The 24,566-nt window shown below is 49.5% G+C and overlaps 1 protein-coding gene across 1 annotated transcript in view; it reads left to right on the top strand.

Annotated features, from left to right (window-relative positions):
* Positions 1 to 24,566, top strand: part of hipk2 (homeodomain interacting protein kinase 2) — a 144,146-nt gene that overhangs the window by 658 nt on the left and 118,922 nt on the right. Inside the window, exon 2 of the mRNA XM_056281503.1 lies at positions 24,251 to 24,565. Coding sequence (XP_056137478.1) covers positions 24,251 to 24,565 — 315 coding nt within the window. The remainder of the gene's footprint in view (positions 1 to 24,250; position 24,566) is intronic.

Here is a 24,566-nt window from a genome sequence, read left to right as displayed (position 1 = left end):
ATTACGGCTGTGTGACTAATCCAATTGTGGGAAGGCTGCTACCCCCAGCCCGGTGTGCGTTTGGCCGAATCTTCGGGACACAGAATAACGTGGACATTTTGTTCCGAGAGAAAACCCAAACAGACCGTTAACTGAGACGTGTCAGCGTTTGCAGCGTTGCGTTTGAAGGTCATATGCATAACAGGGTTTCGTTGAATAGTGGGCTAAAACAAAGCAGAGCAGGGCAGAGCAGAGCAGGGCAGAGACACCAGACAGGGTATCAACTGTGTGCAGTTTGCGTTCAGTGCAACCAAGTGAGGTGGTTCCGCGTGCAACGATAGTGAAATAAATTCACAGTTGTGATTTTGACACCCCCCCCCCCGCTCAGTTCATTTCTTCTCATTCATCCTTAAACAAGTGGGCTATAGTTAGCTTGCACTGATGCCCTCTTGACAATAGACTACCGTGTAGTGCCCCAATAAACCCGTGTTGTTGTTGTTGTTTTTTTTACCAATATAGAGGAGACACGTGGGATTTGCATGCTTAAACTGACGTGTAGTGCAGAGTGAAAGACGAGGGGGGGCGCGGGGGGGCAAATTTGATGACCTTTTGTGTTATCAATATTTCTCGGGCAGTCTAATGTTTTAATGTCTCCCGGGTTACTCTTTTCTCCCTCTGCTGGTGCGAAAGGGAACACAACCTTTTTTTTCTTCCTTTTTTTTCTGTTGCTGCAAATCTAAACAGAGTAAATATTTCCAATCTGATTATTATTTTTTTACTGTACCATCTCATCTTTGAATGAAAGAAACTGCTGTGTGAAATGAAACCGTCCATGCATAATGAGCAGGAGTTGAAACACTCGTTTGCAAACCTCCCGCGCCGCCACGCTCGCTCACAACACTTGACAACGTTTGGAAACCTCTCGTGTTGTGTGACCTGCAGTGGTCGAGGCTGACACATCATGTATTATTACATTACATCATCATCATCATCATCATCATCATCATCGTGTATCACGTGACCGTGTTTCTCTCTGATCAGTCAGAAAAGAGACAGAAATGGGAAAAACAAACAAGAACAGTGGAAGTTGGGATGAGGCGGCCGTGTTAAGGGTAATTAGTGTGAATTGCATTCCCTGACTCTCCTTCGCCATGGAGAGGAGGGAACGAGGCGGCGGGGGGAATTGATTGCCTTGCATGTCCTCCTCGGTCGGGGGAGATGGCTGTTATGTAGAGCAGCCATGGAAATGACCGAAGTCTCCGGTGGAAAATAGGTTCAGGGGCCCTTCACACAGAATGAGACAGGCTATTATGTTGATGGCTCTCTCTTGGCCACAGAGCAAAAAAAAAGAAACAAAACAAAACAAAACCTTAAAGCTATATGATGAACTACTTCCTCTGTGGTTTTATAGTAGAGCGCAGCTTGTGACTGACCCGTTAACAACGCACGTATCATGCCGTAGGTTTGCTGAGCTTGATTTTACATTAATTGCCCATCCATCATCAATTTGGGTCCTTAGTTTTCTGCTGTTGTAGCCGTTATTGGACACCAGCAACAATACTGCTTATGAGAATACTATGTGTGTGTTCCCATCACTTGTGTCTGGTTTTTTTGGGGGTGTGTGTGTGTGTGTGTGTGTGTGTGTGTGTGTGTGTGTGTGTGTGTGTGTGTGTGTGTGTGTGTGTGTGTCTTTGTGTTTGCCTTTGGTTCTTTCTTGGCCCAGAGAGACGGCCATCAGGCAGGCCTGCTGGCAGGCAGGGCAGTGGTCTGATCACCCGGGGAGCCTGGTCTCATAACCCAAACTGACACCTTGATGGATGTCTGATGAGCGGAGCTGGTCCGGCCTCTCCCAGCTGCGGGGAAAAAGCTAATATTCAGACGCAGCCAATCCCTACCACCTGCCCCGCTTGCTCGCTCACCTGGGATGCGTGTTTGTGTGTCTGCCCACAAGTGCGTGTTTGTGCATGTGGATATGGGTTTTATGCATCTGCAAACATGCGCCTTTTTGCATTCGGGGGTGGAGGCGGGGGGGGGGGGGGTCAGTGAGAGAACCGGATAGCCGCAGAGCAGGCCAACAGGCAAACTTCATTTGCAGTCCTGCCCCTCACAGGTCAACTAATATTCCAGAGATCATTTATTCAGTGTGCTCGCAAAAAAAAAATGGACAGATGACAATCACAGGCTGATGGTGGTGGTGGTGGTGATGGAGCTGACATGGACTACCCCAGCAGCCCTGGCAAACTGATGTTACATGCAGCCACACAGCCGTCACGTGTTAATTTGACTCTGAATTGCTTTGTGGTTTCCCTTAGAGAGGGAACACCGAGTGTCTGGGAGTACTCCCTCCATTCACCGAGGGGAGCTTCCTCCGACTGTCTCCAGTGTCTGAGGGCAGATGGAAAGACGAGGAAGATGGTGAGAGAGGGAGTGTGTGTGCGTGTGTGTCTGTGCGTGTGCTTGTGCATGGGAAGCTTTTTAAGAAACTGACCTCAGCTCTCCTTTTCCCGCCTCCATTTGTGCTTATTTGGAGCTAGTTGATGGATATCTTCCTCATATGCTGTTACCCAGGCTTGGAATCCAAGGCCACGGCTTTTTAAACCGTGATTAGAATTGCAGGAAGAACCCTGAGGCCCTTGAGGGGGGGAGGGCCACGGGGCCAGGGCCACACCCCACAGGAGAACAGAGGAGCTGTCCTCTCCTTCCTGACTGTTACGACATGCAGGGTGGTGTGTTTAGCCCCTCGCTGTTCTCAATAGAGGAGAGAACAAGAGGTGACAGATGATACTTTAATAGCTTTTAATAAGGAATTGGCATCACCCACCCTGTCCTTGTACGCGGTGTTGTGAAAGTTTATCTAGTGCATTCACCGTCTCTCCGCCGCGTTTTTGATCGGCCTTGTTCATCTGGTGTCTCGCTCGATTACTTGTTTAGAAGCCTTTCTGCTTGGAACGGGGTTATGAAAATGGATAAGCTGTTTTTACAAGCAGCCCTTTTGCATTATTCAAAATTTCCCATTTGAAAAGGAAACAAAATCCAGTGTTCAGGCATCCTTTGTGGTATCGATTTGCTAAAGCATTTAGTAGGAGAGGGAGGAGGCGCTGGAGTTTTTGTGAGAATGTGAGTTTTAGATGACATGTGAAGTGTGTTTGATTGAGCGTGTGTGTGTGTGTGTGTGTGCAGGAGAGAGAGAGAGAGAGAGAGAGAGAGAGAGAGAGAGAGAGAGAGAGAGAGAGAGAGAGAGAGAGAGAGAGAGAGAGAGAGAGAGAGAGAGAGATAGCCCTCTGTTGAAGGGGGCAGGGGGGATACTTGAGATGTTTGATGTGCTGAAATAGTTCACAGGTGTGATCTGATGGTTTTGAAAACAGATGGGGGAGAAGGAGGCGAGCTTCACTCTGAGCCGAAATGACAGGTCAGCCGAGGCCGGTCTGACATAGGAGGCCCGGCTGCAAATTTTGGGCAAAACGGCCCTCCGCTTATTATTTTCACGGCTTATTTTGTTCATGTTGTCAACATATCACACACAGAAGGTAAAACCGCTCCCGGCGCAGGAGTAAATCATCGCTCTACTCCGTCACAGAAATTTAGTTAAAATGCAAAAGAGAGATTTTGCAATTCTCACCCCGTCCTCAACGATCATTCTGCCATATGTTTCAGACCTCTCTCGGTAGAAACGCCGCTGAACGCATCTCTCTTTTGAGCGCCACGAAGCGAGAATCACCATCGTTTGCTGACATTAGTCAGATTTCATGGAAGGGGGAAAGGGAATTGGAAGGGTTGGACCTCGCTGAGTGCTGACGCGAGGCATTTTCGCGCTGGGTGTCATGCATGTGTGAAGACCTTCTTTCCTGCACTGTTTTATTGCATTGTGTGTTTGCTGTCAGCAAGTGTGGAACAGCTGCCTTTGGCTCTTGACTACCAGAGATTTGGACTGGAAAGGCCTTGGGAGGAAGAGTAGACCACTTGCAGTCGCTGTAGTTTAGGGCCCGTTCGGACAGAGTTAAACAAAAGGAAGAGACTTTGTCCCAAAGTGCCCCCCCCAGGCCTGTCTCGCTGCTTTGTTCCAGCACTAGACCCCCATACCATGCCATTCATTCAGAAATATCGATGCGCTGACAAAACAAACTAGTTCTGCAGGAGAGCAGGAAACTTCCCTCCTTAGCTGACTAACTGATGACTCTTCCACAGCCCTTTGACAGACAGGAACCACTTTATTATATAGATATCGACTGACTGGCCGTTCTCTGCACCGCGGCACCCTTTATTTTGGATAAATCCGCCACCGCGTAGGAGACGTCCAAGTGAAATAAGCCCTCCGCTTATGTCCGAATCTGCTCAGCAACCCCTTCGGTGAGGACAGCGTTCCAACAGAATCGGAGATGCCGAGTGTCTCCGGTGATTCCTGCCCGGCTTTGATCTGCTGGAAGAACAGTGGCTTCGGGAGGGAGGTCAGCGCAGCGCGGTACTCCATCGCAACCGGAGCACCGGCTGAACAGGCGCTTTTGTTAACTCGGACCTGTTAAGCCGTAATTACACGGCGATTCCTTGAGCATAAACGGCGCCCTTTATATCTTTATATGGAGGGGGGAGGGGGGGAGTCGAGTCTCCTGTAAAGGGGGGTGAATTTTTATTTTTTTCTTCCAGAGAGCGGCCTGGCATTGATCCACATTTTGCTCCTATGGCTGGTTTAGCTTGCTTACGCCCCAATCTCTTCATCTGAACCATGACCCTCCTCATCCCCCCCCTCCCAACCCTAACCACCACCAACTCTACCTACCCCCACCCAAAGTTTCCCTGCACCGCCCCTATATGCTGTATCTTATCTGTAATTCCATACTTCTCTTTCGTGTGATAAGCCATAAGGCCACTGGTCTGCACACATGGCGCCTGTGTGTGACATTGCATTGCAGAGACCAGCGTAAATGGGGGAGATTGGGAGGCACTCTGTGTTCTGTGTGTGTGGGGGGGGTGGGGGTGGGGGTGGGGGGAGTGCATCATATAAGAGGCTTTATAAGGAGGTGCAGTGACTGTAGCCTTTTTATTTTTTATTTTTTTTGTTCTCGTAATCACGACCCCCACCCCAAAACTGCACATCGAAAACAGCCCTCCATCCTGAGCCCTGCTAACCCTCCACGCACCCTGCCCCCCCCCCCCAAGGCCTGTCTTACGGCTTTGTTCCAACACTAGACCCCCGCCCCCCCATACCAATCATTCAGCCTGTTGATTCGGTACACGATGTCCACGACCTTAATCCTATTGTTTGTGATGGTGTCCCCCATTCAAGTTCATTTGACATAGTACCCTCTGGAAAAGAAAAAAAACATTGCTAGCGGGGTTGTATTTATCACTGGCCTCGTTTGGCCTTTAGCTGGACATGTCACATTACACACACACACACACACACACACACACACACACACACACACACACACACACACACACACACACACACACACACACACACACACACACACACACACACACACACACACACACACATATATACACACACACACAGAGCTACTGGAAGTGCTGAACAAAGGCTCTAGTGTAGTGCGAAGACAACGGGTGATGTAAGGTGGTGCAGTTAAAGGGTTACTTCTAACCAGCCCAGATAGTTCCCTCACAGCCTGCACATTAAAAGAAAAAAAAATCCCGCCCATCCCGACATATTCTATAAAGCCTTTGAGAGTGAAAAATGGCTTTAACTTTTTAATCAAGCATTTCATTTCCACCACAATTTTGGGGCTTTTTTTTTCTTTTTTCTTCCCAGAAACGATAGGGTGAGGGAAAGGCAGTGGAACAAAAACGGGGGGACCAGCAATGTGTGGCGACAGATTAATTTGAAATAAGTTAAATGGAAAAAATGAGGAAAAATGAGGATAAATAACACCCTAAGTGTATAGCGCTGGATGACATGGACTATTATAGTATTATAATGACGATAATCATATGACATTTTACACAACAATGTTTTGTATTGTGTTTACATATGCAAAAACACCACGTTCAAAAGTATCAAAGTGAGGTTCATCATTTTGAAATGTTCAGTCGTGTTAAGTGAAATATCAAACCAAAACTAGTTTTCACATAGTATTCTCTTTATAATTAATCTGGTCAACATCATTGCCGTGCTATGACGATGTCAGAGTATCATCCGCACACAGCGCCATTGAATGATAAACAACTGTATTTATTGCCCAACTCTTTGGGGGATGGTCTTCTGGTGTCAGAGTCCATGTTCTCAGCTGGTAGGGGTTTCTGCCATGCACTGCCAGGCAGTGCAGACCCGGTGCTAACCGGACCTAAGCGCCAGCCTGGCTTTTGGCCTCTCTTGTTCATGGAGGGCGAGTGTAGCGTCAGCCGGCTGCTGGCAGCCCCTTCACAGATGGCTGCAGGTACAGCGCCATGCTTGGCTGATAACCAAAGGACTTCAAAGCCCAGATGAGCACTCAGGCCCGTTTCTGTTCAGGGCCAGGAGGCTCCAGACTCGGCACGGAGAAAGGACACGGCAATAGAGGGTCAAAAGAATCAACAGGCATGGAAATGAGCAGCCCCAGCCTTATTCCCTCTGCCATGCTCTTTCTTTTTCCTCTCCTGTGCAATATGTGCTCTCATACACTCGTGCACACATTCACACTGCTTTCCTCCACTTGTCATCCTATTTTTCTCTCTCTTGCTCTCAGAAACTGTAATGTTAAAAACATATATTGTGCACAGACCGTCTTTGTCTTTCATTTAAGATGATTATTGTTTGCACTGCCATTCATGTAGCCGGAATGACACAATTCCATGCCAGCTAATAACAACAATAAAGTGTGACTGTCTCCGTCACAAACTGCGGTCTCTCCCTTAGAAATGAGTTCCTGTGTGCTTCAATTCGCTCCGGTTTGGGAATTGTCTTGGGAGCTTTTGAATCCATCTGAATCTGATCTGTGCTAGCAGCAAGTAGACTTGAAAGTTATGGAGCAAAGGCAGCGAGTAGAAGAAGAGACAAACCACAAGGCATTTAAGTAGCAAGATATAATGGAACAAGAATGCAAATGCATTGTTACATTACCTTAAAAACACATTAAAAGCAAACAACAGTGAAACTGAAATCCGTTATTTCCTCTTCCTCTCCAGCGGTAAGAACTACAAACATGGCGTAGCAGCCATTGTCGCTTATGTGCCGTCAGCCCTGTGATGGCTTGGCGGCCTGTCCAGGGTGTCTCCCCGCCTGCCGCCCAATGACTGCTGGAATAGGCTGCAGCATCCCCACGACCCCGAGAGCAGGATAAGCGGTTAAGATATTGGATGGATGGATGGATGGATATTTGAGCCGTATTCACCATTTACCACACGGGCCACTTCAGGGTCACATCCAGATCACATGTTGCCGAGAGCACCGCATCTTTGCCACACACAAAAAAAAGGCCCACATTTGATTTGGCATATTTGGGCCATATTTGCTATTATACATGTGGGCCACTTCAGGCTCACATCCATTTTGTTAAGGCCAGACGAAGGCCATCGGTGCCGCATCATTGCCTGGAGTGGCCCACATCCGGATGCTATCTGGGCACCCTTGTAAAAATGGCATCTCCAGACCAATGCTAACACAGGCAACCTACAAACTACATCAAACCATACAGAAACACTGTTGTACTGTAGTATTGATGGTAGACTTGGTAGACTGACTGTCCAACACAAGCGTCACCACCTCGTCGTCATGTTTCAGTCCTGTTTCCTGTTTGAGGAGGAAAGGGTTTGCTGCTGCACCAGTGTTCATCCTACCCGGTCAAAAATGTTGACATGGGTATATGGAGACCTGACTTCATGATGGAGATGGATAAACAGCTATCTATCAACGGAGGAAAAACTCTGGATTGCAGCTTTAATGTGGCAATATGGACATTGCAGTTTATTCATTAAGCTTTATGATGTTTTCAGTTTTCACAGTTTGTGGGTGAGATCACTCCTTTCCCTGGCTCTGAGTTAGAAAATACTGCTAGAAGTCTAGAAGATGTTATGATTAGAGCTAATGCAGAGAGGAAGAGACGATATGAAGTCACTGATTCAGCGAGACGATCCTCTAAAGCCTCTCCAGTCCCGCCATGAGACGGAATAACACACTGAAGTATTTCCCCACGGCTGCGTGATAACATCTCCGAAGATGTTTGGAAACTTGATTGCGACATTAGTGAATGAGTACGATTGTTCTTTCATGTTCATGTAAGCTGTCATAGAGGAAAAAGAATACAACCTGGAGGCTTCCAGAAAGGTTCTTGTTTTTGGTTGAGGTTCCCCCCCCCTCCCCTCCTTTCTAATTTTCATGTTTTCTTCCCACGTTGGGAAAATTGCATTATGTGTTTGCGCTTTGGCTCATCCTGTTTTGTTCATTGGTTTAACATTATTTATAGAAGCGTTGGTGTTACTTTTAGAAACGAATTCATGCCGTTCAGGCTCGTGGCCGTGTTCGCCAAGTCACATATATTTTGTAAAGGTTGGATCAGATTATCTGTTAGTGCAGAGGGTTTTTTTTAACTCAGTCATCAGGATCAGTGGTGATATAAAATTCAGAAAAACTAATTATAACTGACTTATCATGAAAAAAAAGGAAAGTTAGAATTTGTGACCATCGTCCCGGTAGCGTAGCAGTCTATTCCGTTGCCTACCAACACGGGGATTGCGGTTCGAATCCCAGTGTTACCTCTGCTTTGGTCAGGCGTCCCTACAGACAAGTCCCAGATAGCAAAATTGCTGTGGCCCGGACCCGTTCCACACCTGACACTTTCATCCGGCCCACATACCGCGTGGAATGATGGCACTGTTTGCCAGACCTGGGCCAGAACCAAGCCATAGCAATGCTGCATGTGCCGTATATTTGCCACAGGTGGCCCATATTTGTTTTGTGATATTTGGGCCATATTCACCATTTACCACACGGGCCACCTCAGGGTCACGTCCAGATTACATGTTGCCGGCCCACATTTGATTTGGCATATTTGCTATTATACATGTGGACCACTTCAGGCTCACATCAATTTTGTCAGGGCAAGAAGAAGGCCATCAGTGCCGCATCACTGCCTGAAGTGGCCCACATCCGGATGCTATCTGAGTTGGCTGTGTCTGCGGGTGGGAAGCCGGATGTGGGTATGTGTCCTGGTCGCTGCACTAGCGCCTCCTCTGGTTGGTCGGGATGCCTATTGGGGGTTGGGGGACTGGTGGGAATAGCGTGATCCTCCCACGCGCTACGTCCCTCTGGTGAAACTCCTCACTGTAAGGTGAAAAGAAGCGGCTGGCGACTCCACATGTATGGGAGGAGGCATGTGGTAGTCTGAAGCCCTCCTCAGACCGGCAGAGGGGGTGGAGCAGCGACCGGGACAGCTCAGAAGAGTGGAGTAATTGACCGGGTACAATTGGGGAGAAAAGGCGGGGGGGGGGGGGTCCGTTAAATAAATCAATAAATTGTGACCATTATTCCCACAATGAAACTTTAACCTTGCAACCATAGGCGTCAACTTTGAGGGTGCTGAGGAGCTCCAGTTCCCCCAATATTCCCCCAAATTGTAGCCCCCATCACTCCACCGCTGCATCTAACATAAAATCAAATGAATAATTAACATGTTTAGTGGCCACATCTAAGCCCTGGAATGAGATTGGTTGTGTCACCAACAGTCAAATGAGATAAACCAGAGAAACGATCATTTGTGGTTTCAACGTCACGGGTTTATGAAATAAGTGAATTTTAACCAACAACGTTCAGAGCTATGCTACATCTTCCCCACGGCTGATCCAGAGTTTCTGCATGAGGAAGGAGGGTTGTCCATGCAAAACAAAACAAAAAAAAGCCTCGTTTTAATGTAATCACCGTCGTTAAGCTTTTTTATTGGGGAGGATAAGGGATAAATACTAGCTGTACGCGCTTTCATGTCTGCCCCTTCTTTCACACCAGCGCCCGCTATCATCTTCATAACCCGGCGCCTACGCTCGCCACATTTAGCAGAGATTGATCAGCTCATGTTAAGAAGCCTCCAGCCCCACGCGGACCCCTGCGGGCCCCTCGGTGTTGTTACTTAAAACCAGGTCTTGCACCCTTGCTCGGCGCACCTCACTTCAAAGCCTTGGGCACGTCACTGCTAACCAGCAGCTCCGCTCGACACCCCTTTGAACTGACCCGTCCATTCAGCCTGAGAGACGGAGACGTAGAGGGAGGACGGCAGAGAGAGATAGGGAGTGACAGAGGGAGAAAAGAAGAAGGGAGGGTGGGAGCGGGAACGATAGATGAATACCCTCCTCCCCCAGAGGAGCTGGGGGGCCCATGGGCCTCAAGGGCGTAGCCAGAGGTCAGGGGGTGCATGTGGTTTTGGTGGCGGGGATTTGGAGGCGGAGCGGAGCATCTTACCGTAGTGAAGGTCGGGGGGGGGTGTCGGGGGTCTCACCCCACATCTCTGCTAACCTACCTTGCTCTTTTTTTCCCTTTTTTCTCCCCAGTTGTACTTGGCCAATTACCCTATTTTTTCCGAGCCGTCCCGGTCGCTGCTCCACCCCCTCTGCCGACCCGGGGAGGGCTGCAGACTACCACATGCCTCCTCCGATACATGTGGAGTCGCCAGCCGCTTCTTTTCACCTGACAGTGAGGAGTTTCTATTCCCCCCACTTCCCCCTTCCCCCCGAACAGGCGCCCCGGCCGACCAAAGGAGGCGCTAGTGCGGCGACCAGGACACACACCCACATCCGGCTTCCCACCCGCAGACATGGTCAATTTGATTTGGCATATTTACAGTTATACTGCAGGGATGCCCAACCAAGCCGGAGGTAACACGGGGATTCAAACCGGCGATCCCCATTGTCGGTAGGCAACGGAATAGACCGCCACACTACCCGGGCGCCCCCTAACCTGCCTGGCTCTTACACAGAGTATCAACACTCTCCAGCCAGGCGCCGCCAACCTCAGCTCCACTGACAGAGTTTGGCAGCTGCAGCCTCGCAAACACACGCACACGCACAACACACACACACACACTCGTTTATATATCCATGTGGCGACTGACAATTTATGATAGGGGTTAGGCTTACTTAAATTTACACCTAACCTTAACCTTAACGTTAACCCCTAACCTTAACAATGAGCCTAATTCCAATGCCCAACTTTACTACTAGATCCTAAGCCCTAAGCCTGGCCGTAAACCTAACACCTAGCCAACAAATAACCCCTTCCCTCCTGGGGACCAAAACATGTCCCCATTAGTTAGCTCGTTCGCGGTTTTACTATTCATACGAGGTCCTCATAAGTATGGATAAATGAAAACACACACACACACACACACACACACAGCTCCTACCTTCCCTCCACTTTCACGGACGTGGGTCTTGAAAAAGGCCAGAAGCTGACCTTTAGTTATGAAGACTTGTCCTCTTCCCTTCATTGCACCGGAGAGGTCCAGGCCACGCCAGGCCGGTTGTTTTTACCTCATTAGCTCTGTGAGAGATGGAGACAGCGGTATGTCAGCCGCGAGGCTGGAGTCGAGTGGCGAAACTAAACTTCAGGACTTTGTACACTGTCGTGGCCAATTTAAATGGCATCAAATCCGCACGTTCGCCGCAAGATTTCATTCGGGCCGAGAACCCAACCGATCAAATCTAGCGACACGGTACGCTCCATACATGAAGGAGCAGTAACCTCAGGCTACATGAGCACACACAGACTGCAAAACCCTTTGCTGGATCATGTTTTATGTCAATGACAAAGAAGTTTTACGATTTTTTTTTAACGTTATATAACACTAATTAATCCTTGTGTTCTTCTCTGGAGGCTGCTGATGTCAGCCGAGTCGAAAGGCGGCCACGGGTATCTCAGCCAGTCAAAGTGTGGGTGTTTTACGCCGGTATGGTCAGAATAACCTTTCCCTGTCTGGCCTCGGCTGTTATTTACGACTCAGAGAGAGACACTGCGAATATTATCAGCCAAAAAAGCCACGTTGTTGACGCTACGTCGGATGGAGAGGCCCGGGGTTGGCTGGGCAAATACACATTACCTCAGCTGTGTGGTCAGAAGGCCCTCAGCGCCGGTGTTTACCACACACCGGCTGCTGGATTAAGGACACTTGTGCTTTACTTAATTGGCATGTGGAACATGTGTTTGTATTAGTATGTGTCTCCGTGTTTGCACGAATCTTCCAAAAGAGAACGAAATAAACCAGAAAGACGGAGAGAGAGAGACTGAAAAAATGATGGTAGGAGCCAGTGGCGGCTGGTGCTAAACATTTTTTTTGGGGTGGGGGGCGCAATTTACCTTGGTGCAGCTTACCTGACAGCTGCTTTAATGTGCACACAGTCACAGAGTTATTAAGAAGGACAATGTAGCCTATAGATGTTATCAGGGTTCATAGACGGTGGATGATTGACAGTCGAGACGAGGCGTGGTAGTGGGTGTGAGCATGATTGACAGCCACGAGAATTGTCCAATCACATTAGATCAAAAAACATTAAACCAATACCAATTCGCTGCCAATAAAAGTGGGAGTGTCTGGGGCGCACAGAACTGTGCCCCATGGAAACCAGAAGAAACCAATCAGATAGCAGCCTCAGGTCACCTGCTCGCCACAAATTTGAGGGCTTACATAAGGTATCGTTTGACCGGCGCCCGTCACCCAGGAAGTACATGTATTCACACAAAAATCAACCAAACACCATTTGAACAGATATTTAATGGCTGCTGACAGGCGCTCACAGACTGAAAACACTTTTATTTCATAATTATTTGCAATATACAACTAAATTATATTTAACATGTTTCAGTAGATTTACATCTCTTGATATTTGAAGGGGGCGGCGCCCCAGCACCCTGTACTGGCCAGCTGCCACTGGTAGAATCAACTATAGGTCTGCATATGAACAAGTCAGGAGTGGCTGGCAGCTTTGCAGTCGAGAGAGCTGCTTCACAGTGCCGAGGCTGGGGATTTAATATGCCCCCCCCTTTTTTTTTGTGTGTGTCTAAAATTCATCCGAGTCTCTTTCCACAGTCCAGAGACATGCAGATGAGGTGAAGTAAAGACTATAAATGGCCCAAAGGTGTGAACATGACTGAGAATATTCCTCAATGTCCGTTTCCCGCAATGGGCCGGCACCCTTTCCTGGATAACTTCCTGCTGCATTGTCCCCCCGTGACCCTGAATTGCATTAAGCTGCTATAAAAAATTATGAATGAGTCACCTGTCTGAATGAGGCAGGAGTCAGGAGTACATTTTAAGGTGTGTGTGTGGGTTGGGGGGGGGAGAGAGAGAGAGAGAGAGAGAGAGCACATTTTCAGTCTAAATGAGTCTGATCCATGCTTCACACACCTGGCTGAAATATCATGCACACTTGTCGCCTGGGGAGGCATGCACCATCCCCTAACTCGCCTTTGAAAGAGAAAAAAGGGAGAGGGGAGGAAAGAAGGGAGGGGGTGAAACAGGGGGAAGACAGGACAACAGAAGGTTAACCACATGTGGAGGATGTAAAGTGAATAGGCTGTGGTGTTGGATGGATAACCCTTGACTCTCCAAGTTTTTTTTTCTGTCTTATACCTTCTCTCTTGCCCTCTCTCTCTCTCTCTCTTGCCCTCTCTCTCTCTCTCTCTCTTGCCCTCTCTCTCTCTCTCTCTCTCTCTTTCTCTCTCTCTCTCCTTTCTGTCTCTCGCTCTCTGACATTATTCCTTTCCTCCTTGCCAGTAAGGACTGTACCATCGTGCCAGTGACAGCCCGTCATTACCAAACACACGTGCTGCCCTATATGTCTCAACTTGTCATTCAAACCCCGTCGCCACTAATTCCTGCTTTTTGACCCCCCCCTTTTTTCTCCCCAATCGTACCCAACCAATCACCCCACTCTTCCGAGCCGTCCCGGTCGCTGCTCCACTCCGATACATGTGGAGTCGCCAGCTGCTTCTTTTCACCTGACAGTGAGGAGTTTCGCCAGGGGGACGTAGCGCGTGGGAGGATCACGCTATTCCCCCCCAGTCCCCCCCCGAACAGGCACCCCAACCAACCATAGGAGGTGCTAGTGCAGGGACCAGGACACATACCCACATCCAGCCACCCACCCACAGACACGGCCAATTGTTTCTGTATGGACGCCTGATCAAACCGGCGGTAACACGGGGATTCGAACCGGTGATCCCCGTGTTGGTAGGCAACGGAATAGACCGCTACGCTACCCAGACGCCCCCGATCCCCCTTTTTTATGGATCTGATGGCGGTTGGAATACAAGCGTGTTTTGAAAACATAGTGAGCCACTGTTTGGTGTCTGGGTGTCTGTTCTGGTTAGACTGGTTCCTGCCAGGCGGAGGCGGAGGATGGGCGGGGTGGCTGACTTGCTCCTGCCGGAGAAAGGGGTAGCAGGGTCGGGTAGCGCGCTTTGTCGGCTGTTATAGTGTTTTTTTTGTTTGTTTGTTTGTTTTTGACTTTGACGAGAAGCACTGGTAGCCACCGACAGCACAACTTGTGTTTGCCCACATTTGCGATAACAAATTTGCCTTAGACAGGGATGAGTGGATGGGTGCACATCTGCGTGTAAGGAACCAGAGACAAAGGCATGCACATACACACATGTAGTATACAAATGCATGCTCGCTCTCAAACACACACGAACACACACACACACACACACACACACACACACACACACACACACACACACACACACACACACAGCTCTGGAAATGCATTTGCAGAGCTCTGTAGGTCCAGTGTTGTGTATTTCCACAGTGGTGGTGGTGGTGAGCGTGCAGCAGGAGGTATGTCTGAGGTCAAAGGTTGACCCCCGAGTCAGAACAAACACTCAAATCCAACACCTCACAGTCCAGTACGCCACACAGCGCACAGCGGTGCAATATGGAGGCGATACCATCTCTTCCAAAGACTGCACAGGGCAGCAACACCTTCCACAGCCTCCCGTCTACCTTTCTGTAACTTTGTCTTCAGCGCTCTTTTCTTTTTTTGCTTCTTTGTGCCCCCCCCATCTCTCTCTCTCTCTCTCTCTCTCTCTCTCTCTGTCTCTCTCTCTCTCTCTCTCTCTCTCTCTCTCTCTCTGTCTCTCTCTCCCTCAGGAATCAATTCTATATAATCCTCACATTTTGAGAATTAGAAGAGTAAACAGTAACAGCTCATTAAACACGTTGCCCATGACAATCATATTAACTGGGGTTAATACAATTCTGAACCTCAGAAATTGCAGACTTGTTCAGAATATATTACCCTACTGACTCGCGCGCTCTCACACAACTCAGATATACCAAAGAAGACACCAAAAAATGTAGAGGAAAAAAAATTGGTTTTTTTTATTTTTGTTTTTAAAATTTTAATCTCCCCAATTGCATCCGGCCAATTACCCCGCTCTTCGGAGCCGTCCCGGTCGCTGCTCCGACCCCTCTGTCGATCCAGGGAGGGCTGCAGACTACCACATGCCTCCTCCCGTACACGTAGAGTCGCCAGCCGCTTCTTTTCACCTGACAGTGAGGAGTTTCACCAGGGGGACGTAGCGCGTGGGAGGCCAGTTGTGTCTGTAGGGACGCCCGACCAAGCCGGAGGTAACACGGGGATTCGAACCGGCGATCCCCGTGTTGGTAGGCAACGGAATAGACCGCTACGCTACCCGGACGTCCCTTGGGATATGGTTTTATTTGCATAGGCAGGAAGATGTTGAATCCCATGAAAATGAAACCTGAAATAAAGACCTCCGTCTGCAAAAGGTTCTTTTAAGAAAACTTCTCATTCAGTGTTGTCCTCCTCGTCGAATGAACATGAGAATGAATACTAGCCGACTGTCGACATATAGCTGATGGCAAGCTGGGTCCTATAGTGTGTGTGTGTGTGTTTGCAAGCGCACCTGAACATATGCGTCGGCGCGTTTCACGTGCTGGATTGTGTGTTTGTACGTCGGATGCCTCCATCGTGCACCGCCGAAGCATTAGGCAGCACCCATTCAGAAGCTCAGCTGGCAGTGCTCTGCAAGAACAGCAAACAAGCAGCAGTTCACTCACAGCCAGGCCTCTGCAGGCCTGTCCATATCAAGCTATTGATGCCTCGGTTAAAAAAAACAACAAACAAAAAAACAACAAAAAAACAAAACCTCTACACTGTATTGGTCTTCCTTCACATCAATTTGCCGTTGTGTGACAACGTTTTCTTCCACATATTACTCATCCGTCAGTGTGTCTGTACTTCCTTATTGTCGCCCATTATGGGCCGCTGCGGCTCGTCCATATATATTTACATCCGCAATATATCATGTGCGGCTGTCACGAGCGGCCCTGACGGGTGAGAGGAAGGGTTTGTGGCGGGGGGGGGGGGGGCGTTGGCGTCTGTGTGTGTGTGATAAGCGCTGGTGGGAGCGGGCGCTTATCACACACACGGCCCCGTGCCGCGCTCGCAACGTGGAGGCCTGGGACCGCGGTCAGAGTGGCACAGCTGGGTAGATACACGGCCCCGGGGTCGAACCTTGAGCAACAGGTGCTGTTGGTTTACGGGACAGCGTGTTTGTCCCCCGTGGTGTTTCATTCTTTACAACACACACACACACACAAAATACACACTGCGCAGTGCACGTCTATTGCGTTGAGAACAACTGGTCTCTTTGAGTTCCTTTCCCCAAATGTTTCCCCTGTAGCAACGGGGTCAAGGCCTCGCGGGGGGGGGGGGGTTAGTTCCCTTTTTCCTTCTTTCCTCTTTTCTTACTGTCGCTTTTCTCTCGTCCTTTCTTTCGCGCCGCCTCTGTCGGGAGGAAGCAGGATGCTGAGCTTCGTACAATTGCCACACTTGTGTTTTGATTAATAAGGAAACCAGCTGAAGTAGATGTGCTTGAGGTCATCTGACCCCCCCGCCCCGACGCCCGTCCTCCTCCTCCTTCTCCTCATTTCCTCCCTCCTCTTCCTCTTTATCTCTCATTCCTTTCCCTCACCATCCTCTCCTGTTCAGGACTGAGTGTTCGTACCGTACAACCCAGACCAATGTGCTTTTTCCCCACAAGCCACTTTATAACCACACTAAACATGTGAATTAAAGGCGGCTTATCTCGCCACAGCTTTTGGCGCGGGAGGCAGGGTCTTATAGCCCGGCTTTTAGATTATGCACTTATATCTCTTTGGTTTACTTTCAAGCACACAGCTCTTTAGTTTGGAGCACACACCTTAATCTCTTGGAATGGATCCTCGGGACACGAGACGCCAACGACGATATATCTTTGACTCTTCCAAGGCATTAGCCGGGAAGTTGGGGGCCGGGGGGGCTGCTGCTCCCCCTAGTGGTGAGTGTAGCCCCCCCCCCCAGTAGTGGCAGGTGGCTGTGTAACAAACATGTAACATCTTAGACCCAACAGTATGCCTAACTTTTCCTAATGTACAAATGCAATAAATAAATAAATAGATAAAACATACCTTTATTTTGAACAGCGGGCTCAGGCTGCGTGGAGTGTACATTTTGAATAATAAAGTGAGTAAACACTCCATTCCAAATCTGGATGTGGGTATGTGTCCTGGTCGCTGCACTAGCGCCTCCTCTGGTCGGTTGAGGCGCCTGATCAGGGGGGAGGGGGAACTGGGGGGAATAGCGTGATCCACCCACGTGCTACGTCCCCCTGGGGAAACTCCTCACTGTCGGGTGAAAAGAAGCGGCTGGCGACTCCACATGTATGGGAGGAGGCATGTGGTAGTCCTGCAGCCCTCCCCGGATCGGCAGAGGGGGTGGAGCAGCGACCGGGACGGCTCGGAAGAGTGGGGTAATTGGCCAGGTGCAATTGGGGGAGAAAAAGGGGGGAACCCCCCCGGGGGGACCCCCCCCCCCAATAAAAAGAGCTCTCTGCCTCTCAACTCGTTCTTCCACGCCGGCTCGCCGCAATACTTTTTGTTTTAGTTGGCAGCCCCCCTACTTAAACCATCTTCCTGCATGCCTGCTTCCAGGTGTTCTGGCAACACCCTAACGACGTCACCAAATCCACATTAACTTTGTCCGACTCTGAAATCTAAAAGGCCATATGTTGGCATACATGTGTGCTTCTGTTAGTATGCATGGGACAGTGTTTTTCCCCTGTGAGGACTCTCGTATAGGCATTTTGCACGTGTGTGTGTGTGTGTGTGTATGTGTGTGTGTGTGTGTGTGTGTGTGTGTGTGTGTGTGTGTGTGTGTGTGTCTGTCTGTAGGCTACACTGGAACAAGTGCTGACCTAACATGTTATCTCACAGCTCAGATGTTGTATCTCAGTCCGGATGCTTCCAGGAAGGAGACAGATTAGGGAGTGCCATGCGTGTGCAGCATGTTGCTGATATATATACATACATACATATGTGTGTATGTGTGTGTGTGTGTGTGTGTGTGTGTGTGTGCGTGGGAGTCCCGTGTACATTATGACAAACAGGATACATACTTGCATCATAGGCTTGTCCGTGTGCCGCCGGAATGACTGGGCGTGCGCTCGGTCCGCGGGAGACGGCAAGGTAAAGATATATCCGAAACACCGATGCTGTGAATTCAGTGGATAAGCATAAAGGGTGGCTGAGTGTGATGCACAGAGACAGGATCTCTCTCCGTGTGCTTCTCGAGAGCATTATTCTATAAATAAGCCCGGATGAGAGAGCTAAAAAAGCGAGCAGGGTGGTCAGTAGTGGCCTAGGGTGATGTATGTGTCTGTCTCTGTGTGTGTGAGAGAGAGAGAGAGAGAGAGAGAGAGAGGGTGAGACGAGGGGGGGGGGCAATGAGAGAGACAATGGGGAGTCGCAGGCCTCAGATCACCCACTGGGGACAGAGCTCTGGCAGGCAGGAACACAAGGCTGGGCTAAATGACACGGCTGACTGCTCTGTACGGACAATATGTTCTTCTTCAGTGGTGCGTTCATTCTTACCTTCAAAACCCCCCAACACACGCACACACACACACACACACACACACACACACACACAAACACACAATCACTCCTCGTCCCATTACAGCTTTGCCACTAGTGGCCCCGTTGGTTCATGAGGCTGTGGTTCTTAGTGTGCACATCATCTCTGTGTCTGTGTGTGTGGACGAAATCTCTCAGTTGTGAAACTGACACCAACTGTAATGCCCGAAACTTGGAACAAAGAAGTGTGTGTGTGTGTTTTGGGGACCTCCTAAAGAGGAGTGTGGGAGCAATTCAGGGAACACAACACACACACACACCAACACAGGGTGGGATAATACTTTGTCTAGACGGTCAGAGGGAGAGCGTGCTGTGGACACTTGAATGACCAAATTCAGATTTAGAAGAAGGCCGTCATATGGACCTTATTGAGCGGCGTGGGGGAGGGGGGGGGGGTCAATGATGATGTCGGTAACCATCATGATACAGGATATGGTTCAGTTACACCAAGACTTGGGTAGCAACAAAAAAAGATAGATCTAATGGCCGTCTTGTGATAGTTTCCCAGGTGAGAGCTCTACCGCCTTGGTATCCATCCATCTTGCCATCACGCTGCAGGCTCATGGACCACTCACTCGCTGAGTTTACTGTACTATACACGGTATACTCACATTTTGTCATTTAGTAATCGTTGCTGAGGTATAGTTTAATTTTGGGTTAAAGAGGGATCTGCAGGAGCATCCGGGTGGCGTGGCGGTCTAATCTGTTGCTTACCAACACGGAGATTGCCGGTTCGAATCCCCGTGTTACCTCTGGCTTGGTCGGGTGCCCCTACAGACACAATCGGCCGTGTCTGCGGTTGGGAAGCCGGACGTGGGTATGTGTCCTGGTCGCTGCACTAGCGCCTCCTCTGATCGGTCGGGGTGCCTGTTTGGGGGAGGGGGGGATAGCATGATCCTTCCACGCGCTACATCCCCCTGGCGAAACTCCTCACTGTCAGGTGAAAAGCAGCAGCTGGCGACTCCAAATGTATGGGAGGAGGCATGTTGTAGTCTGCAGCCCTCCCTGGATCGGCAGAGGGGGTGGAGCAGCGACCGGGACCGCTCGGGAGAGTGGGGTAATTGGCTGGATAGAACTGGGGAGAAAAAAGTGTGTGGGGGGGGGCTCTGCATCGCATGATGATCGAGTCATTTTGTGTCGCCTTCGGTTGCCAGCACATGTTTTCTTTCAGAATAGTGTAAGACTAAGCAGTTTGGGGGACTGCCATGGGTGAAACGACTAACTGACCAAGTTGGTATGAGAGGAAGTTGAAAAATGCCAAACTCACCTATAATTACAAGGGAAGAGTTGGTGCATTTGGAGGACTCCTCATCGTCATCACTCTGTCATCATGTCAGCGGAGCGTTGCTTAAATGAACAGTTTAATAAAAGAGAGCAAACAGAACCAGGTCACAGACTAGCATGCGAGGGCCACTCTCAGCCTCCCTCCCTCCCCTCCCCTCCCCTCTCTATGTGCCTCTCCCACCCATGCATGGCATGCAGGATGGGTCTGATCCTCCCAAAAAGAAGATTAACAAGCCCCTGACAGAGAAGTAATCTCTCTGAAAACATTGACTATTACCATTTCAACATGCTGCCTGTAAACAGTGGAAAATGTCTCTCTGGTATGCTTAATTGCGGTGTTCGGGACACACTGTGTTCCTTAAGGTATGCTAAATTCAAGGCCCTGGCTACCGAAGGCATTCCAGCATTGTAAATGTGAAACAATGGGCCTTTTAGTTTTACGCCTGGCATTCGGTTAAGAAATTCAAGTAAACTTCAAGCGCAGGATTTTCAAGGGGAATATCTTTTTGCGCCTCGCTGTTTCCGACAACAGTAAAAGTTAGTTTGGTTGTTTAGGCTCAAGATCATAAATACTTTCTTAACTTCAGTTGGGGTGGATAAAGATTTATGAGCGCTGGAGTGGCTTTCCAACCAAGTATAATTGGTCACATTGTTGGCCGTGTATGTTGTCATGAGATAACATTCCAACTGTTTGACCTCTTACTATTTGTTCATTTAATTACTTATCTGTGCTCCCCACAGGGTTCAGAACTGTGTTGGCTTTTCATGTAACTCTTAGCAGTGCGGCGAAGCCCTCCTTCCCCAGCTGTGCACAATTTCCTAACCGAGGCGAAGATGAATTCCTGACAGTTTCCTACACATTTCTTCACAACGGCCACATTTCACCGCCTATTTCTGAGTACTCGGGACTTGCCCAATCCGGGGTACGGCGCTGTCGCTTTCGGCTCAGCGCATCATGTAGACCCGGAGCAGTGAACCGTGTGACCGTGGTGTTACTTGGGGTCGACGAGTGACGAAGATCGGGGCTGAGGTGGAATTTCATACAAATGCTAATGGAAAGAGCAGTTTGCCTCCTCGCTCTGGCCTAGTAAAAAAAAAAAAAACTGAAGCTTTGCACGGCTGGCTATCCGTAATCATGCTGGCAGATATGTAATCCTGGAATGTTCCAAAAGAGGAACAGGCCAGCTCTGCATCCATCCGTCCATCCATCCATCCATCCATCCATCCATCCATCCATCCTTCTGACCCATGGCCTGCGCCTGTGATTATCCTGTCAGGCTCTCACTCACACACCGTTGACGTCGCCCCATGACGCTCCCCATCATTCAAATTATTTTTAGCCTAAAGTCCAGGCACAGGAATCGGTAATCCAAGGAGTGACATCTGGCCTTCAGGTCTTATGTGATTAGCAGAGAGCCTTGCCCCTAATAGCCCAGCGGACGTTCTTCATTAACTCCCTCCCAGCAGCCGTATCTAGACCCAGACATGAAACAACTGCTGGGTGTAAAGGAAGATATCTGCAGCATCTTGAAAAATCTACCGTGGCAGTCGAAAGGACATATGTCTACATGTGTCAGTGTTGAGGCCAAAGTAAGGGCTGAAGGAAGCATGGAATTACTTTGCCGAGGCGGCCTCAACAATGGCTTGGCTTACAGCAAGCCCTGTAACGTGCCCCGCAGGTTCAATCCTGTAGCATTAGGGCTAAGACCTGATGACCATGGAGCTGACCGGTGAGACTGGTCAAAACCTATAGGAGACGGGGGGGGGGGATGGGGAGATATAAAGCAAGAGAGAGGGAGAGAGAGAGAGCGAGGCAGAGACACAGAGAAGGAGGGGGGAGAGAGCGACGGAGACAGGAGAGAAAGAGACAGACAGAGAAAGAGAGAGAGACAGGGGAGAGCAAGAGAGACGAGAGAGATGGGAGACAGAGGGAGGGAGACGAGAGAGAGGGAGGGAGGGAGAGAGAAAGAGGGGGAGAGACAGGAGAGAGACAGAGCGAGAGAGAGAGAGGGAGGGAGATATGGGAGAGAGACAGAGCGAGAGAGGGAGGGAGAGGGATGGAGGGAGACAGGAGAGAGAGAGGGAGGGAGAGAGAAAGAGAGGGAGAGAGGGAGAGAGAGAGGTGAAGAGGGTCAAAGGAACAAGGAAAAGGAGAACTGAATTTATCATCATTGGCAGTCAAAGGACTAATAATGACAAAATGACCCGGCATGTTCCCTCCTCTCGGTTCTCTTTCTCCTGAATAGACCTCAGAAGTCGTCCAGCGCAGTAGGAAAATGGTCCTCTCTTTATCCCAGGGAAGAAAAAAAAAACAGGCTTGTCTCTTCCACGATCACAGGCTTTCCTAGTTCCCTACGAAACACACAAGAGCCGCAAATCGTCCCGGCTGCAAACCATTTGAAAGATTAAGTGTCATGTGGGGTTTTGTCATTACAGACTTTGTGTGCACGGTGTCAGTGACCTTTTTTGAATCCACTAACAGCTGATAAAAACTTGGCCCAGTTTTGCGGGTGGCCTCTGCCGTGACCAGGTGGAACCTTTCCGTTTGTTAGCGGTGAACTCATTTTGGGACTTACTGGAAACTACTTCAACACGGCATTGCTGTAGGTTTCGTGTAATCGGCCCTGTGCCGTAACAATTATTTCGGCGTGACAAACAGACCTTTCGGAGAGCGAGAGGGAGATAAGGAGAGGGACTATTTTTGGGCAGATGTTTGCTTGGAGAGGCTTTGCTTATATTCCGAGGCAGCCCGTTCCCAGGAGTTCAGATCAGAGCCTCGCTGCAGTTTTGCTTTTGTTTTGTTGTCTTCAGGAAATGAGGCCGAGAGAGCGAGAGAGAGAGAGAGAGAGTTCAAAATGCCCCTCTGTTATTTCAATAGTTAGTTCAATGTGTTCTTTCACCTCCCTCCCTAAAGTGATTATTGTGTACCAATAAAAGCGAGGGGCTCGGTCTCGTTTCCAAGGAAATTGTAACCATTCTTTGAGACTCACACGACTTTTTGTGGACCCCCCCCCCCACACTTTTTTCCCTTTGCACACAAAAGTGCATCACTCTCATGTGTGTGACGTGTCCCGTCTTCTTCTGTCCCCCCATTCTTATGGCACTCAGTCAGTCTGTTTACATTGCTGCAGATGGAGACGGCGGGGAAATGGAATTTCCTCCACGTGCATCATCTCTTGGCCGAACATCCTGCCTTCAATTTATACGATAAGAGACGACACGTCAAACCCCCATCACATTGTAATTGCAAAATAAGCACTTGTATCTATGCAAATACACGTGGGTATAGTTTGATCCTGCAGTAGCTAAGGTTTTATAACACTAAAAGCAAGATTGCTGTGTAACCTCAACAGTTTTGGTGATCAAGCAGCAAGTAGTATGAACTGAAGGTCAATGAATGCTAGTGTAATGGCGTCCGGGTAGCGTAGCGGTCTATTCCGTTGCGTACCAACACGGGAAGGTGGTTCGAATCCCCATGTTACCTCCGGCTTGGTCGGGGGTCCCTACAGACACAATTGGCTGTGTCTGCGGGTGGGAAGCCGGATGTGGGTATGTGTCCTGGTCGCTGCACTAGCGCCTCCTCTGGTCAGTCGGGGCGCTTATTCAGGTGGGAGGGGTAACTGGGGGGAATAGCGTGATCCTCCCACGCGCTATGACCCCCTGGCGAAACCCCTCACTGTCAGGTGAAAAGAAGCGGCTGGCGACTCCGCTTGTATCGGAGGAGGCATGTGGTAGTCCTGCAGCACCCCCACCCCCCCAGATCAGCAGAGGGGGTGGAGCAGCGACCGGGACGGCTCGGAGGAGTGGGGTAATTGGCCATGTATACAACTGGGGAGAAAAAGGGGGAGGGGGGAATGAAGGAAAAATAAATGAATGCTAGTGTAACTTCTAAAGTACTGTTGAAGTGCTGAAAAGGTTACAGACAGATGCACCCACATGAATGCTTTGTATGTTTTAATGACCTGCCCTGACCTAAGGTGTCTTTATTTAAAGCTTCTGCCTGCAACTCGTATTTCAAACACCGTCTCAGATTCCTAACCTTTCACTCTCTTTCCCCTCTCCTCTCTTTGCCCTACCCTCCCCTCCTACAGGTATGGCCTCGCATGTGCAAGTGTTTTCCCCTCACACTCTCCAGTCAAGTGCCTTCTTTAGCGTGAAGAAACTGAAGGTGGAGCAGAGTTGCAACTGGGATATGACAGGGTACGGCACACACAGCAAAGTGTACAGCCACAACAGCAGCAAGAACGTGTCGGCCGCCACCGGCCCCCTGGGCATCAACGGCTCCCTGCAGGTGGCCAGCTCCACCCTGCCCTACGAGCAGGCGCTCATCTTCCCAGCCAGCGCAGGCCACATTGTGGTTGCCTCAGCTAGCAGCACTTCGGGAGCCGTGGGGTCTCTGCTGGGCGG

This window comes from Lampris incognitus, chromosome 6 (assembly GCF_029633865.1).
Source record: "Lampris incognitus isolate fLamInc1 chromosome 6, fLamInc1.hap2, whole genome shotgun sequence".
Lineage (NCBI taxonomy): Eukaryota > Metazoa > Chordata > Actinopteri > Lampriformes > Lampridae > Lampris > Lampris incognitus.
This window is presented reverse-complemented; position numbering and strand designations above follow the sequence as displayed.